General features: G+C 44.1%; 1 protein-coding gene across 1 annotated transcript; it reads right to left on the reverse strand.

Moving 5' to 3' along the window:
• Positions 1–10,650: 10,650 nt before the first annotated feature.
• Positions 10,651–15,060, reverse strand: LOC136467072 (trihelix transcription factor ASR3-like). Its single transcript, XM_066465618.1, has 3 exons — positions 14,203–15,060; positions 13,530–13,571; positions 10,651–11,354 (listed from the first exon to the last, which is right to left on the reverse strand). The coding sequence occupies exons 1-3, from the start codon at positions 14,912–14,914 to the stop codon at positions 11,062–11,064; spliced, it is 1,047 nt and encodes a 348-aa protein (XP_066321715.1). The 5' UTR covers positions 14,915–15,060; the 3' UTR covers positions 10,651–11,061.
• Between the last annotated feature and the right edge of the window lie 564 nt (positions 15,061–15,624).

Below are 15,624 nucleotides of genomic sequence, written 5' to 3' on the forward strand. Positions count from 1 at the left end.
TATTCCCAAATTCTATTACAGCTGGAATTAGCTCGTAAGTCACCAAGTCTGCTAAATTTGTGTGGTAACAGAAGTCTAGTGTCATGTTGAATATTGTTGGTTTTTTCTGCTTGTAGTGACAAGCTCTGCTTGTTATGTAGAAATGCAAATAAATTGATTGATAATACCATTGAAGGATATGCTGCTTTGGCCATGATAATTTGCCTCTTGCTCGAATGATGCAAAGAATTGTTTCTTTACAATATAATAGTATTGTGTGTTTCTGCAACTTATTGCTTAGCCAAACAGGATAAAAAGTCGTATGACATACCTGCATGTTTTGATCTGTCCTGTGATTTATTTAGTGAAATTTGCTAACCAATATTCACTTAAATTTTTTTATCTAGATCATTCAAACACAATTGAATATGCCAACAATTGGAAAGTGTGATTCTTTTAGTTAGCATTTGCATAGTACATTTTTCCACTTCATTGTTTCTTTTCAGATAACACATAGGGTCATGGGCGTTGTTTGCTGGGCTGTTGGCTGAAACTTGGCGCTAGCTGTTGGCTACTGGCTAGAACTTGTTTGGTGCAAGAACTTGGCTCTAGGTGCTGGCTGGAACTTGACGCTAGCTGCTAGAATTTGTTTAGTTGGCTGGATCATTTTGTGTTCATGTTTTTGTTGTAATTTTGTATGGAAACATGTATTCTGGAACATGCGCCTTTGTATGGTCGTTATGATATTATGGAATTGGTTATATGGTTTATTATTGTTTCAATTGGGTCAGCCCATAATATGGGCCTAGGCTGGAAATGTTGGGCTCACAATATTTGACGTTACCCTATTGTCATAATAACCTGTCCTCCCACGTACCATTTGTGACGGTTCGTACATTATGTGATGCGTTGACTAAACAATATGTGACAGTTATAGTCGTCATAAAAGGTAACAATAGGTGACGATAGAACGTTACCGTCACAAAAGGTCTTGACATTTTGTGACGGTGGCCCATAAAATCGTCATGAGGTACATTATGTGACGGTCGTTATATGACGACCGGCGTGACGCTGCTTTTTCGTCATAAAGTACTTTTTATGACAATTTCTGTACTTTACATGACAGTTCCAGTTTGTCATACAAGCCCCGATTTTTTGTAGTGAACAATGGTGCGTGCAAGCACCGGGTAGTAAGAGGTATGCAAACCTCACTAAACACTAGGCCTAAACCTAGAGCAAGCGCTTAAGCGGTGGTCTAATCAACCTAAACACTTCGCAAAGCACCTACGCTAATCACCTAATGAATCACTAAGCACTATGTAAGTGGAGATCACTAAAATGGTGTACTAGCACCCTCGGTATGTTTCCTCAGCTCCACACATCTCAAATGGCCAGTTAGGGGTCTATTTATAAGCCCCATTGAGAAAGTAGACATTTGGGATGAAATCCCGCTTTTCTACTACTGACCCGGATGCTCAGGTCGTCCTGATCAGACGCGTCTAGTCACCCCGACCATTAGAGCCACGATCAACTGATCGGATGCTGCCAGCGTCCAGTCAAATGCCACCGGACGCGTCTGGTCGTAATTTTGCCACTCTGGAACCTCTCTGTACTCGATCGGATACTGTAGTCCTACGTCCAGTCAATTTGCGGTCAGCGTCCGGTCAGTGCTGAGTCTGTTGTTGGGATGATGAACAGTACCATTAGTGCATCTGGTCACTTTACTGTTTAGCGCCTGGTCACTGCTGCTGATGCCTACTGTTGCCGAGCCTCTTGATCAGAGCGCTAGTCACTTTTCGCCAGTGTCTGGTCCAGCATCCGATCACCTCTGTGAGCTCGTTTGCTTCGTGATCTTGCGTCCGGCTTGGTTCCTATCTTCATGCTTGGACTTTGCTTGATATCTTGAGTCTTCTCTTGTGCTTCTAGGGTGTTGCTTAAGGTGTTGATCATCGAATCATCACGTCACCTTTGTCTAAGCCACGCCTTGCACCCTATTGAACTACAAAATAATCACTTGCAAATTCTTTAGTCCAATTTAGTTGTGTTGGTCATCAAACACCAAAATCCAAAGTAAATGGGCCTAGGGTCCAATTTCCTTACAATCTCCCCCTTTTTGGTGATTGATAACAACACGACCAAAGCAAGCAAATAATAATAATTTAGAATTTAAAAACTATCTACTTGCTAGGATGCAATGCAAAAAGGCAAGGTTAAAAAGATACTGCTTGTAAGACTAAAAGATACCACTTGAAAGCTTATCTTGCCCTTGCAAATGTCCCCATGTGGTATTATGGGTTTAATCCTTGCTTTTTGGTCCTATAAATTCTCACCATTACATAGACTAATCCATAATCTACTATCCTTCCTTTCTCAGACCATTACCACTTGTAGACCATTACCACTTGTAAATTATTATGATCTTGCTTTTGGTCCTATAAATTAATGCTTGCTTTTGGTCCTCTAAATTCTCCCCCTTTGGAATCAAACACCGAAAAGGATGACATTAGTAGCACAAGAAGGGTCAAACTTTGTGATCCTTTGTATGTGAAGTGGAATAGGTCATAAAATTTGACTCTCACATTACACAGACTAAGCCCCCCCTAAATATATGCATACATATGATGGAGGATGTAGTTTATGCATAATTGGCAAATTAATGCTCAAGGAAGTTTAATCTATATAATGCATGGAGAAAGCATATAAATACCAAAGTGAAAACAACATAATGATATCGGTTTAGAAATACCATATGTGGAAACCAATTTGATTTCTACCACTTGCAATAGGTGGTGGATATTTGAAGTATGATGCTTAACTCTGGGGACTCCATTTTCCTTATAATGAGACTACTACACACATGTTAAGCTTGAAAAGGTGTTGTCTCAAAGCATCCAACTTATAGAGTAACCTCCCCCTAAATTTATGCACACACATATGGAATACTTGTAGAAGGCATGCACATTGATTTTAGAATCAACCATACCACTTGAAAGATGACATCACATGAATGTGAGAATCATTTTCGAAGGTGATATTCGGGAGAAATTATCTACAATTTGGACTGTAGCACATATTAGATAAACAATTATAAAACAAGATATGTGCCGTGCTCCTAAACATTTTAAACCATATAGGTTTGCTCCAAGGGTTAAGAATGAAACCAAGCAAGCCTTCCATAAGATATACCTAGTGTATGCATGGCAAAAGATATAAGCATACAAATGCAAATCTAGGCATGAAAAGTAACTAGATGCTAAAAGATACCAATTGTAAGAAATACCACTTGTAGGAAATACAAATTGAAAGAAATTACATCTAGTTACCTAACATGGGAAGGGGAATTTGGGTCCATAGTATTCACTAACCCACTTGGCAATGACTTTGTCCATAATGATGCACCCCATGAAATGCACCCAAACTTTGCCAAGTCTCCAAATTCCCCGAAGTCCATTGGACTTCTCACTTTCCTTTTGGGATCCAAACCTTCATGGTGCACTTCATGTTAGAAATGATTTCCTTTGGCACCCAAAAGTGTTTGACCCCATTGTTGACTTGCTTGTTCACCTTGATGGCCACCATCTTATTATTTTTCTTTTTCTTCAAGAGATAAGATGTGGAGGCCTTCTATGTCCACCTTGTTAGTGTAGGTGTTGGAGAGCTTGCTTGTTTGCTTTTTCTCTTTTTTCTTTGCTCCTCCCCCATTCTTCACCTTGCACTCATAGGACTTGTGGCCTTCCTTATGGCACACATAGCAAACCATGGTTTGTCCTTCATCAAGCTTCTTCACTCCCTTGATAGTGCTATCTTGATGAAGTTGGGCTTGCTTTGTCTTGCCTTTCACTTGAATCAAGTCCTTGGTGAGGCGAGCCACTTCTTGCTTGAGTTGCTCATTCTCCATTGCAACTTCTTATGTGCATGTATCTGCAACAACTTTCTCAACACAAACTTTGTTGCACAAGGGTGAGTCTAAACATAAATCATTGCAAGAAGTAGAAGCATCCTTTTTAGGCATGTTAAATATAGAGCTTTTCTTTTTAGATGCCTTGGTGGGGGTTGTACCGACGGCTTCAAGATTAGCAACTTTATTAGTTAGCTCATCATAATGTTTGCACATGGTTTCCATTTTAGCAAGCAAACTTTTATAAGCATCTTGTGAGCTAGCTAACTTTTCTTTTAATTTTTCATTTTTCTTTACAAGTTGCTCATCATTGATTGTGCATGCATTTGTTGTTGCACTAGCCTCAAGTTGCTCAATTTTAGTAGATAGTTCACTATTGAGATTAGCAAATGTCTCATATTGTTTAAGCAAAGTTTTATATGCTTCTTGTGAACTATCTAGCTTTTCTTTTAATTTTTCGAGCTTCTTTTGTTGACTATTGCAAACTTTAGCATAATTAAGATTTTATTGCACAACTTCATCATAAAGAAGGCATTTTATCATCACTATCACTCTCACTAGAGGATAAGCTTTCGTTACCTTGTGCCATAAGGCACACACGAGAAGAGCTTGATGATGAGTGCTTGCGGCCTCGCCTCTTGTGATGGTGTTCTTCTTCACTTGAGGAATCATCCCATGACCTTATTGATGTGAGGGCTTGGTTCTTGCACGCCTTCTTCTTTGTTTTGGGTGTAGGCTTGTTTGGACACACTTCCACAAAGTGCCCCAACTCGCCGTATCCACATCATTCTCTCTTTCTTTGCTCATTTCTATGATTGGTGAAGATGATATCTTAAATTTAGATGGGCACACCCTTGACATTGAGCCTTTGGATCATCTTCTCCACCTTGTTGATAAGATTGATTGATTCTTCATCAAGGTCGGAGGTGGAGGAGAAAGATTGATCACCATCACTTGAATCTTCATCATAATCATCATCATCATCCTCATCTTCTTCTTCATCTTTACTTGAGAAACTTGAGCTTGAGCTTGTCATAATTAGCTTGCCCTTCATCTTGTTTTTCTCACTACATGTGAGAGCTTTGTCTTTGCTTGGTGAAGAGGCTTCTTCTTGACCCATCTTGCGTGATATTTCAAATGCCACTATCTTGCCAATGACTATGGCCGGGGTCATTGTGCTCAAGTCCTCCATGTTGTGAAGGATGGTGATGATGCTTGCATATTTCTTTTGTGGTAGCACGGAGATGATCTTCCTCATGATGTCTGCATCATCTAGCTTTGTTAATCCTATTGAATGGAGCTCATTGATAATTAGATTCAGACGAGAATACATATCACGAACAAGCTCATCATCATTCATTGTAAAGGAATCATAATTTTGTTTAGATAGATAATGTTTTTGCTCATGGACATTAGATGTGCCGTCATGGAGCTCTTGAAGTTTTAACCAAATTTCATGCACCGTATTTAAAGTGAACACTTGGTTAAACACATACATGCCAAAAGATTTAAACAAGTAATTTTTAGCTCTAGCATTGAAATGCATTTCTTTTTCTTCACTCTTTGTGAGTTTATCGGGATTCTTAGTGGGTTTCATCCCATCATGAGTCACTCTACAAACATCCAAATCAACCACCTCAAGGTGACAAGCCATTCTAGCTTTGTAGTAAGGGAAGTTAGTGCCATAAAAGTACGAAGGTCTAGAGATATCCATCCCAACCACTCTAAATAGCGTCGGCTCAACGCCGGTTAAACCAAATGTCCAAATTGAGCCAACCGGCTCTGATACCAATTGAAGGGGTCCATGACGCCTAAGAGGGGGAGGGGGTGAATTAGGCAACTTAAAATTCTAACTCTAAACTATGGCCTCTAATTCCAACCTTAGCAAAACCTATGCAAAAGATAAACTATCTAAATGTGCAACTACGGGTTTACTAGTGTGTTGCTATCTCTACCGCAAAAGGAGTAATGTAAACAACATAAATGCAGAAGTGAAAGAGTAAGATAGAGATATGCAAACTTCCATCGATGACTCCGGTATTTTTACCGAGGTATTGAGAAGCACGCAAGCTTCCCCCTAGTCCTCGTTGGAGCCCCTCACAAGGAATCCCCCGCAAGGGCCAAGCTCCCGATAGGGTCACTCCATGGATAGCCTCGGGCTTTCCCCACCTGCAAGTGGGTCTTCGACGTAACTTTCGGCAAGCCTCTCCTAGATGCTCCCCGCTGTCTTCACTATCAACCTTCTGGTCGAAACACCGTGGGCCTTGTTCCCTCCGATACACGGTGGCGGCCACACCACAAACACGGTTGGTGTGATCTCGCAAGACTACAAGCCCCTCCGATGTATAACAATGGTGCGCACAAGCATCGCGTAGTAAGAGGTATGCAAACCTCACTAAACACTAGGCCTAAACCTAGAGTAAGCGCATAAGCGGTGGTCTAATCAACCTAAGCACTTTGCAAAAGCACCTACGCTAATCACCTAATGAATCACTAAGCACTATACAAGTGGAGATCACTAAAATGGTGTACTAGCACCCTTGGTATGTTTCCTCAGCTCCACATATCTCAAATGTCGGTTGGGGGTCTATTTATAAGCCCCACTGAGAAAGTAGCCGTTGGAGACGAAATCCCGCTTTTCTGCTACTGACCGGACGCTCAGGTCGTCCTGATCGGACGCGTCCAGTCATCCCGATCGTTAGAGCCACGATCAACTGATCGGACGCTGCCAGCGTCCGATCACATGCCACCGGACACATCCGGTTGCAATTTCGCCGCTCTAGAACCTCTCTGTACTCGATCAAACACTGCAGTCCTACGTTCGATCGATTTGCCGCCAACGTTCGGTCAGTGCTAAGTCTATTGCTGGGGATGAATAGTGACATCAGTGCATCCGGTCACTTTACTGTTTAGCGTCCGATCGCTGCTGCTGACGCCTACTATTGCCGAGCCTCTTGATCGGAGCGTCTGATCACTTTTCGCTAGCGTCCGGTCCAGTGTCCAGTCACCTCTATGAGCTCATTTTCTTCGCGATCTTGCGTTCGGCTTGGTTCCTATCTTCATACTTAGACTTTGCTTGATATCTTGAGTCTTCTCTTATGCTTCTAGGGTCTTGCTTAAGGTGTTGATCATTGGATCATCACGTCGCCTTTGTCCAAGCCACGTCTTGCACCCTATTAAACTATAAAACAATCACCTGCAAATTCATTAGTCCAATTTAGTTGTGTTGGTCATCAAACACCAAAATCTAAAGTAAATGGGCCTAGGGTCCATTTTCCTTACACCGTTGTTTTTTAACTTTGTGATTTTACCCTTGCTTTTTCAAAACGAAGGAAGACTTTACCCTTGATCTATTAAGTACCTCTAATGGTGTTAACTTTTGGACAAAATGATAACTTTATCCATGTGTTTTTACCCCTGTTTTATTATGATATTTGTGTTTTTACCCCTGTTTTAGATCATCAAGTTGACATTTTGTATACATAATTTTTAGAAAATTTCGACAATATTTCAACTGACAATCCATATAAACAGAATTTAATATCACACAACAAATTAATTTCACACATATTGCATTAACAACAACAAACCAGATCCATATAACATGACATCATAGTACCATATTAGATGTCAACATAGAGGTCCAAATAACATGCATGTCAAACACCAACATATAGGTCTAAATGACATGTCAAACAAAAGTAGGAACTAGTAGTGAGTTTTCTAGGCAACTAATATTGAGCTACATATCAAATATTGAAATCCAACAAAGTAGCAAGCCTCCTAGAAGTTGCTCTTGTTCCCCTCCTTTCTATTATCCTTCCTGAAGCACTCGTACTTTATATGAAAAAAGAGCATAACTATGTTAGTAAAGTTAGTACAATATGTAGTAAAGAGAAGCAATGGTGGCTTGTCTTACTTTGTCTCATTGTTGGCCTCTTCTGACCCTCTTCCCCTTCTCCTTCCTCTACCACTTGCACTTCACAAGAACAAAGTAAAAGAAAGATAATATAGGTGGCAACGCTGAAATTTGCTAGAAAAATAGTAACAAACAGCAGCCATGAATCACATACATTGTCTCATTATTGTCCTCTGTTGAACTCCTTCCTCTTTCCCTTCTCCTTCCTCTTCCTCTTCCAGTTGCACTTGCACTTGCCATCCTCAATTAGGAGCACACCAACCCTCACAGTAGGGTGAAACCTTCGTTTTGTTGTAGAAAATTACAGGGGGCCCTCAAAATCATTTATCTGAGCATTGATGCATGCTAATCCTTTCCCTGCATTGATTAGAAACCAGTCTAACAAATTTTCATTAGATTTTATCTCCACCAAGTCATTCTCCAAATCACGCCATAAAGTTATGTATTGTTTAGAACCCCACAAACAATGCTCAACAAATGACCGCCCTGTTTGCTTGGCTTATAAGCCATACTTTTTCAGCCAACGAACAATATTTTTCTCTCACACCAAATTAGCCAACAGTACTTTCAGCCATGGCTTATCAGCTAAGCGAACAGGGCAGAAATCAACTAGCTGCAGTAGCCCAAAGCTATTTATGTCAATAACCTTGGTTAGCAAAATTCTACCTTGCTACCATGATTTTGGCCCACTGTTTGGCAAGTAAAAAATGATCGCACTCTGACAACAAGTTTCAATTATCTATGATTTAGCCTACAAATCGTAGGGAATAAAAAGTCAACAAATCTACTAATCTCTGCTATTTTCCATTGCATTGAAACACAAATATCAGGAATTGGTGAAATACCTCGCCTCTTTGGTTGTCCAGCAATCCGGAGGCAGGGGCGTACCTACCACGCCAGGTAGCCGGGGGGGAGCACCGACAGAGCCCCCAGCTGCGCCGCCGCGGGCGCGACTCGAGGGAGCAGTGGCGAAGCTACATTCACGTGTCGGGGTCTAGCGACACCGACGACTTTGCCGTTTCACCTTATACAGAGTAATTTTGACCGGCTTGGACCCCAACAAAATTTACGTGGGACCCAGTGTCCCGGCAGGTGGCAGCCCAACAGCAACAGTCCAAAGTCCATCGATCTGCTTCTGCTCAACCCATCTAATCCATCAATCCCATACGACCACAACATGGTGAAGCTACATTCACGTGTCGGGGTCTGGTGACACCGATGACTTTGCCGTTTCACCTTATACAGAGTAATTTTGACCGGCTTGGACCCCAACAAAATTTATGTGGGACCCAGTGTCCCGGCAGGTGGCAGCCCAACAGCAACAGTCCAAAGTCCATCGATCTGCTTCTGCTCAACCCATCTAATCCATCAATCCCATACGCCCACAACTCCACATACGTGAGTCGGTCGTGCTGCAGATACGGAGAGTACTTGATAGCCCAGAAGGCCGAATGTCGCTTAGCTTCGTACCCGACGCATCCCAAATCTTCCTGGCGGGCGTCGCCCCTACCCAGCGGCCGGCGATCAGCAGCCGCTCCTCATGGCTCAATTCGTTCTCAATCTGACGATCTTGCGTTCTCCTGCTGTCTATTCTCAATCTAGATGAGGTACAGTCGTACAGGTACCCCACACAACAAATACCCAATTATGCAATTTGTAATTAAATTAACGATCGTCTGAACATTGAAGTCTCAGGGTTTTTATTTTTTTCCAGCTATACAATCCGAAATCAGATTCTCAAAAAGCAGTCTGTAACTTGCGTTCAAGCAATGAAATGAAGAACGTTCTCTTTCATTCCATCCTGCAAGATGCCAGGTATCGATCTAGCAGTGACTTCTACATTATACACATACACATAGCTGCTATCTACTTTAGTTTTTTTAACCACAATTCCAATGAATCATGTGATAATTCGCTTTCATAAGACGGAGGATCATAGTCGTAGAGAGAAAATGTAAAAGGTAACTACTATTGCAAAACCTTATTTTGTCATAATATGTGGTTGTTATTTTTATCAATGTCAAGTTATGCATGGTATTATATTATCGGGACCTATAAATCAGCAATTAATACTGTTGGGCAAAGCCCACTGTAAATTTATGGTGGTACACTACTAAGAGGACATACATAATTCGGTAGAAATACATGACAAAAGTTTGTTTAGTGGAAATTTTTTCCCTTACTGTGGTGCATCGGCACCAGACAAGCTCAATGTAGCTTCGCCCCTGGTACTGAGTATCGACCCCGGCAGCCATTTCTCCTGGCTTCGCCCCTGCGAGGGAGCACTCGGGGTGGACAACCCTCGCGGCGACCCTGATGCCCAGTGCGCGAGCCGGGGGCTGAGGACGACGGGGAGAGGGGATGGAGGACGGGGAGTGGGAGCGCCGTCGCCGGGAGCGCCGCCGCCGATAGCTAGAACCCTAACCCGCGCCCCTGATGCCGCACGCGCGAGCCGGGGGTGAGGGCGACGGGGAGAGGGGGAGGGCGAAGGGGAGAGGAGCCGTGCCGCCTCCGGTTGCCGCACCGCCATGGGAGCAGCGACGGGGAGAGGGAGCCACCTGATGTATTTTTGCGAACCGCACCTCTGTTCAAGCGAGTCGCGAGTAGGAAAGGCTATCAGGGGCGTTTTCATCTTTTTGTCCACCTATCTTTTCTTTTTCTCTTTTTTTTTTGGCCATTTAATCCAATCAGTACCAACGGTGTTAGATAGTAGGGTAGACGGTGGCTTCGTTTGAAAAAAAACGTGGGTAAAATTATAAAATTTAAAAAAACAAGGGTAAATTTACCATTGAGGTTCAAAGTAAAGATAGAAACACCAAATTCCTAAAGAAAAAACATCCACTCAAACCTCATGTTTTGGTTTCCTGCGTTCCTCGCTTCAGGCTATAGCCAGAACTCATTAGCCCACAGCCAACAAACTTTTGTTTTCGATTTCGAGTACACATCACAGTATCACACGCACACACGCACGGCCATCACAAAAGCTCAGCTATACACAATTGCACTGCTGAGAATAATTACTCGCCTCCCAATATAACACAGCCCCAGAATCCACCGCATCCACACAACTGAATTCTGCTAGTCCACATCATTTGAGTGCTATGAACCTGACTTCCCTATATAACACCGCCCCCCAATACAGAATTTCCAGAACCGGCCCAAAAAAGAATCGAATGCCAATAGCCCTATACCAATCTGTTACAAATGTCATCTTCTTCCTGCTGTAATTATTTCTGCCCACATATACACCTAGGTGACTGACTGACTATAGCTTATCGGCGATCCTGCCAAGGGCGTCGGCTAGCCTGCCGAGCACGAGAACTAGGCTGTTAGCTTGGTCTTTCCTCTGCTCCCTATCGAGCTCGCAGTTTTGGTTCTGCGCCTCCAACTGTGCAGCCACCAACCGGCTGTTCCGGTCTAGGATCTCGATCAGCTTGCTCTGCAGGTCTGCTGTGCCTTCTCCAGCCCCTTCTTCGGTCCGCGGTCTCTTCTGTCCACCCTGCTGAGCCGGTGCATCCCTCTCAGAGCTTTGCTCAGGCTCTGTGTCTTTCGATGTGCCTGCTTAAGAGATCACATCATTATCTCTTGTGTGTATAAGTATTCACAGCTGGTGCAGCACTTTGCAGATAATAAAAAAAAGCTCGGACTGCAGGGTTTACTGGCTTCATATAATTCCGAAAACACAGCAAGAATTTCGCATTAACGTAGAGGACTCCTCACCCAGTCCAAGAAAAACCCCGAAGCTCATACCTCGCTTGAACACAGGGGCCCATTACCCTATGAGTGGGCCGGTGCCACGGATAAAAAAAAGGAACTTAGCCTTAGCTCAGCTGGTGATAGGTGGTTGGCGTAACTAGGTATACACCCCTATCTTCTAGGTTTGAGTCCTCTTCGACTCGAATTTGAATGCCTATTTCTTTTTATTTAAAATGAGACCTAGTTCCTCATAGATTGGTCAAGTTCTTTTTTAAGCGCAATGAGAAGTTTCCAAATTCCAACCCGTGCCCTGTTCGCTTGGCTTATAAGCCATACTTTTTCAGCCAACGGACAGTATTTTTCTCTCACAACAAATCAGCCAATAGTACTTTCAGCCATGGCTTATTAGCCAAGCAAACAGGGCATAGTCACTACGTTCAAAGAAAGCACAGTATCTGCAAGTGAAATGATAGTTTCAGTCAAACATATTCTGTTGCCATTGGACATTTCAGAGTTGCTCAGCCAAAAGAAGAAGAAAAAAAAGCATAAGCTCCAGCAGTTTCATAATTCATCACTAGCTAATATGACACCAAGGGATGTAACACAGGTCAGTCCCATTCACATGATTTCAAATTTGCAGTACCAGGGCGAGCCATCATCCCAGTTTGTCAAAAACAAAAAAGAACCAGAAAACGGAATCAGCACAATGGTATCAGCCAAACCCATTTCTGATCCATGCACTTAAAGGGCGTACCCAGTGCAGAGAGCTCCCGCTCTGTGCGGGGTCTAGGAAGGGTGTCAGTGGCAAGCCTTACCCTCGCCTGTGCAATGCGAGGAGACCGCGACTCAAACCCGGGACCTTCCGGTCACAGGCGGTTTTGATCCATGCACTTCCACAATTTAAATATTTTCTCAAAAGAAATCCTGGATATACCATGTTAAAATATAGATACCACCAGAACTACGAAATAAGTTAATGTTTTAACATCATTGTGCATTTATAAACTTTTAAAGAATACTTTGAAATGTTCAAGTGCATAGGCCTATGACTTTCAGTTCGTCCCTACTTTTACTACTCGGTGCTCACTCTTTTTTTCTAACTTCCATTATGGAAACTCTTTATCCATTTCAAGGCAATGCTACATAGGTTTTGTCAGTAGATAGCTACTAAAAGCAAAATTTCTCCCGTGAGCCGAAATGAATGAAAGAATCTAGTTGAAGTGTCAAAGTATGTGCATTGTGCAACATAAAGGTGAGCATTAAAGTGTTGATGCAAATACAGTAACTAGTTCTGCCTAATGAAAATATATTGACCGAAATATGACACCACGAGACTCCTCAACAGTCTATGACAAAGCTTAAAGCCAATCTCACATAAGTTATACCAAAATTGAGGCATTTCATTATGTGTACTAATCAATTATTAACAAAAAACTAAAACTGATCACTTGGAAGATTCAAACTTTGAAACAGTATCACACAGAAAGGAACTGATAACCGCGATCCATCCAAAACTGCCAATATGGAAAAAGTTTGATGGACATGGTAACCACCAAAGACAGCCATTTGTGGTTGCTTACACTTTCGTATAAGCTGGCAATCTAGCACAGTATCAGTTTGATTTCAGCGACCCCACGACCGCATAACAATGGGACTTAATAATGCATATTATAAGTTATAACAATGGATAGCTCATAGCTGATGATACAGTTCACACTAGTTATGCAGACAAACTGACAAAGACATTCTACAGTTCTCTCATTACTGAAGCCTTGCTGAAATTTGAAACTTCAAGTGCAAAGTGAATTTCAATAATGAAAAGTTGTGCATCTGATGCATGGTGTAATTATAATTGCTGAAATACCACATTCATCACTAATGCAACACTCAAACTAGCGATATGCATACAATAGGCTAATGAACCCAATGGAACAGTAAAGTTCTTCAACGATGCTAAAGATCTGGAATTGCAAGTAAAAAAAAAAAAAGAGCATAAAGGAAACTAGAGAACAGTAAACGAATTAAAAGTCCATGTACCTTGCTCAGCGCTCTGTTGTTGCCTTGATGCCTCGGGCTTCTCTGAAATGGAGAATTCAAGACATTAATCAAGACAAAATCAGTGGACCTACCAATGAAATCGATAATACAAGAAGAAAGTACACCAAATGAACACAATCAGAATTAAGAGATGAATCAGAGAAAGTCGCTCAAGCTCCAATGTCAAATTTAAATTCCAGCACACCAAAATGATAATCAGACCGAAACATCCAAGAGCAGAGCAACCGCTAAATTATTTCATCAAAAAAAGTTTCTTGCAGAAAAGAAAAGGAGCACCAAGAACTCGAATTTTCCACCCCGTCAAAGCACCAAAATAAATAACACAAGATACATCTCATAACAAGATACTAAGTAGGATGTCCAATCAAGAGCATCCGATTTGAAGGAAGCTGTTGTGCTTACAAGTTAGGAGCTGTAATTCTGTAAACTGAATACCTCAACTTTAGCATGACAAGAAGAACCAGAAAGCCCCCCACCTTTTGCCTCCAGCATAAACAGCAGCAAAACGAATTCGCAATTAAAAAGTTCTGATTTTTTTATATATAGCACCAAAATTTTTTGAAGAGAACTCGAAAGCACATCAAACAGTGCAAGCAAGCACCGGGAGGCAGCGGCAGCAAAAAGGCGAAGCCGAAGTCAACGAGCAGCTCACCAGATACAGGCATGGCGATGACCGGTGGTGGTGGGGGAGGAGGGGCCACCGCCGGTGCGTCCTCTTCTTCCTCCTCCTCATCCTCCGAGAACAAGGCCTCTTCCGTGGCCGGGCGGCCACTGTCAAAGACGGCCTCCGGCACCTCCGCCTCCTTGCCCTCCTCCACGCGCACCGCCGCCGGCTCCTCCGCTGCGGCATTCCTGGCGGACCGGTCGTCGAGGATGGCCCGGCCCCGGCCCTCGAGTATGTCGTACACCTCGCGGTCGAAGAAGCCCGGGAGGCGTCGTTCCCTGCGCGCATCGTTGCGCATAGCCCAGAAGGACGGCTCGCGCGAGGCCGCCGCGGCCCGCTCCCACTCCTTGATCTTCTTGTAGTCGCCGGCGAGGTTGCTCCAGCGCTTCCGGCACTGCACGGGGCCCCGCTCGACGCCGTGGCGCCGGCAGTACTCCGCGACCGCGGCCCACTTGGGCTCCAGCGCCGCCGCCGACGCCGACGCGGCCGACGCGGCCGCCGCCGTCGACGCCGCTGCCATGCGGCCCCTCCCGCCGCGCCCGCCGCGGCCCTCCACCATGCGCTTGCCCTCGATGAGCACCAGTATCTCCTGCCGGGTCCACCGCGGCAGCCTCGGCGCGCGACCTGACGGGGTGGCCGCCGCCGCCGCGGCAGCAGCAGCAGCTGCTGCTGCGCCGGCGGGGTCGCCTGCGGTGGACATGGTTGGGGCTGGGCAGGGGCGCGTGTGCTTTCGTGGCGGAAGTTGACGTGACGGCGTGAGGCGGGTGGTGTAACGGAAGGCTAACGACGGTAGGAGAGAGAAAGGGAAGAGAGAGGAGAGGGAGGGAAGGGGCGGGACGCGTGGGGGAGGAGGTGAGAGAAAGCAAGGAGAGGGAGGTGGAGGGAGAAAGGGGTAGGAGGGTGAGGGAGGGTTGCGGTGTCTTGCTTAAGCAAGGGGATTAGGAGCAATGGCGTTTGACTTGTGATAGGAGTACCCAATTCCAAGTGGTCCGTATTTCTCTCGTACAGATCACCGTGTTCTCATGTTACATAGGGCATGTTTGGACATGCGACACGCTGTCACCGTAGTTTGTCACAGTTTTGGCACGCGCCGTAGCCGGTAGTGCAAATCACGCGCCGCAGCATGCCAATAGTCGAGCGGCCATTTTATCTGTTGCGCTGGTGTCGCGGCCACAGCTATGGCGGCAGCGAGCCTGGCGGCAGCCAAACCCGCCCATAGTCTCTCACAATCTCACAAATTTAAAAACACCAACTAATGACTTCTAAATTTTATTCTAGTTTAGCCCCTTTTGATTTCTCATACACTCGGTCTGTTCGCTTGTTGGTTTCAGCCAGCCCAAACCAGCCAGCCAATAGTGTTTTTCTCTCACAATAAACCAGCACCAGCCAGCCCAAACCAGCCCAGAAACC

The sequence above is a fragment of the Miscanthus floridulus genome, chromosome 7 (assembly GCF_019320115.1).
Source record: "Miscanthus floridulus cultivar M001 chromosome 7, ASM1932011v1, whole genome shotgun sequence".
In the NCBI taxonomy this organism is placed as follows: domain Eukaryota; kingdom Viridiplantae; phylum Streptophyta; class Magnoliopsida; order Poales; family Poaceae; genus Miscanthus; species Miscanthus floridulus.

Coding starts and splice junctions, on each gene's coding strand:
- LOC136467072 (XM_066465618.1), bottom strand. CDS start 14,914: ATGTCCACCGCAGGCGACCCCGCCGGCGCAGCAGCAGCTGCTGCTGCT. Junction 13,572..14,202: donor CATCGCCATGCCTGTATCTG/GTGAGCTGCTCG, acceptor TCTCCATTTCAG/AGAAGCCCGAGGCATCAAGG. Junction 11,355..13,529: donor ACAACAGAGCGCTGAGCAAG/GTACATGGACTT, acceptor TCTCTTAAGCAG/GCACATCGAAAGACACAGAG.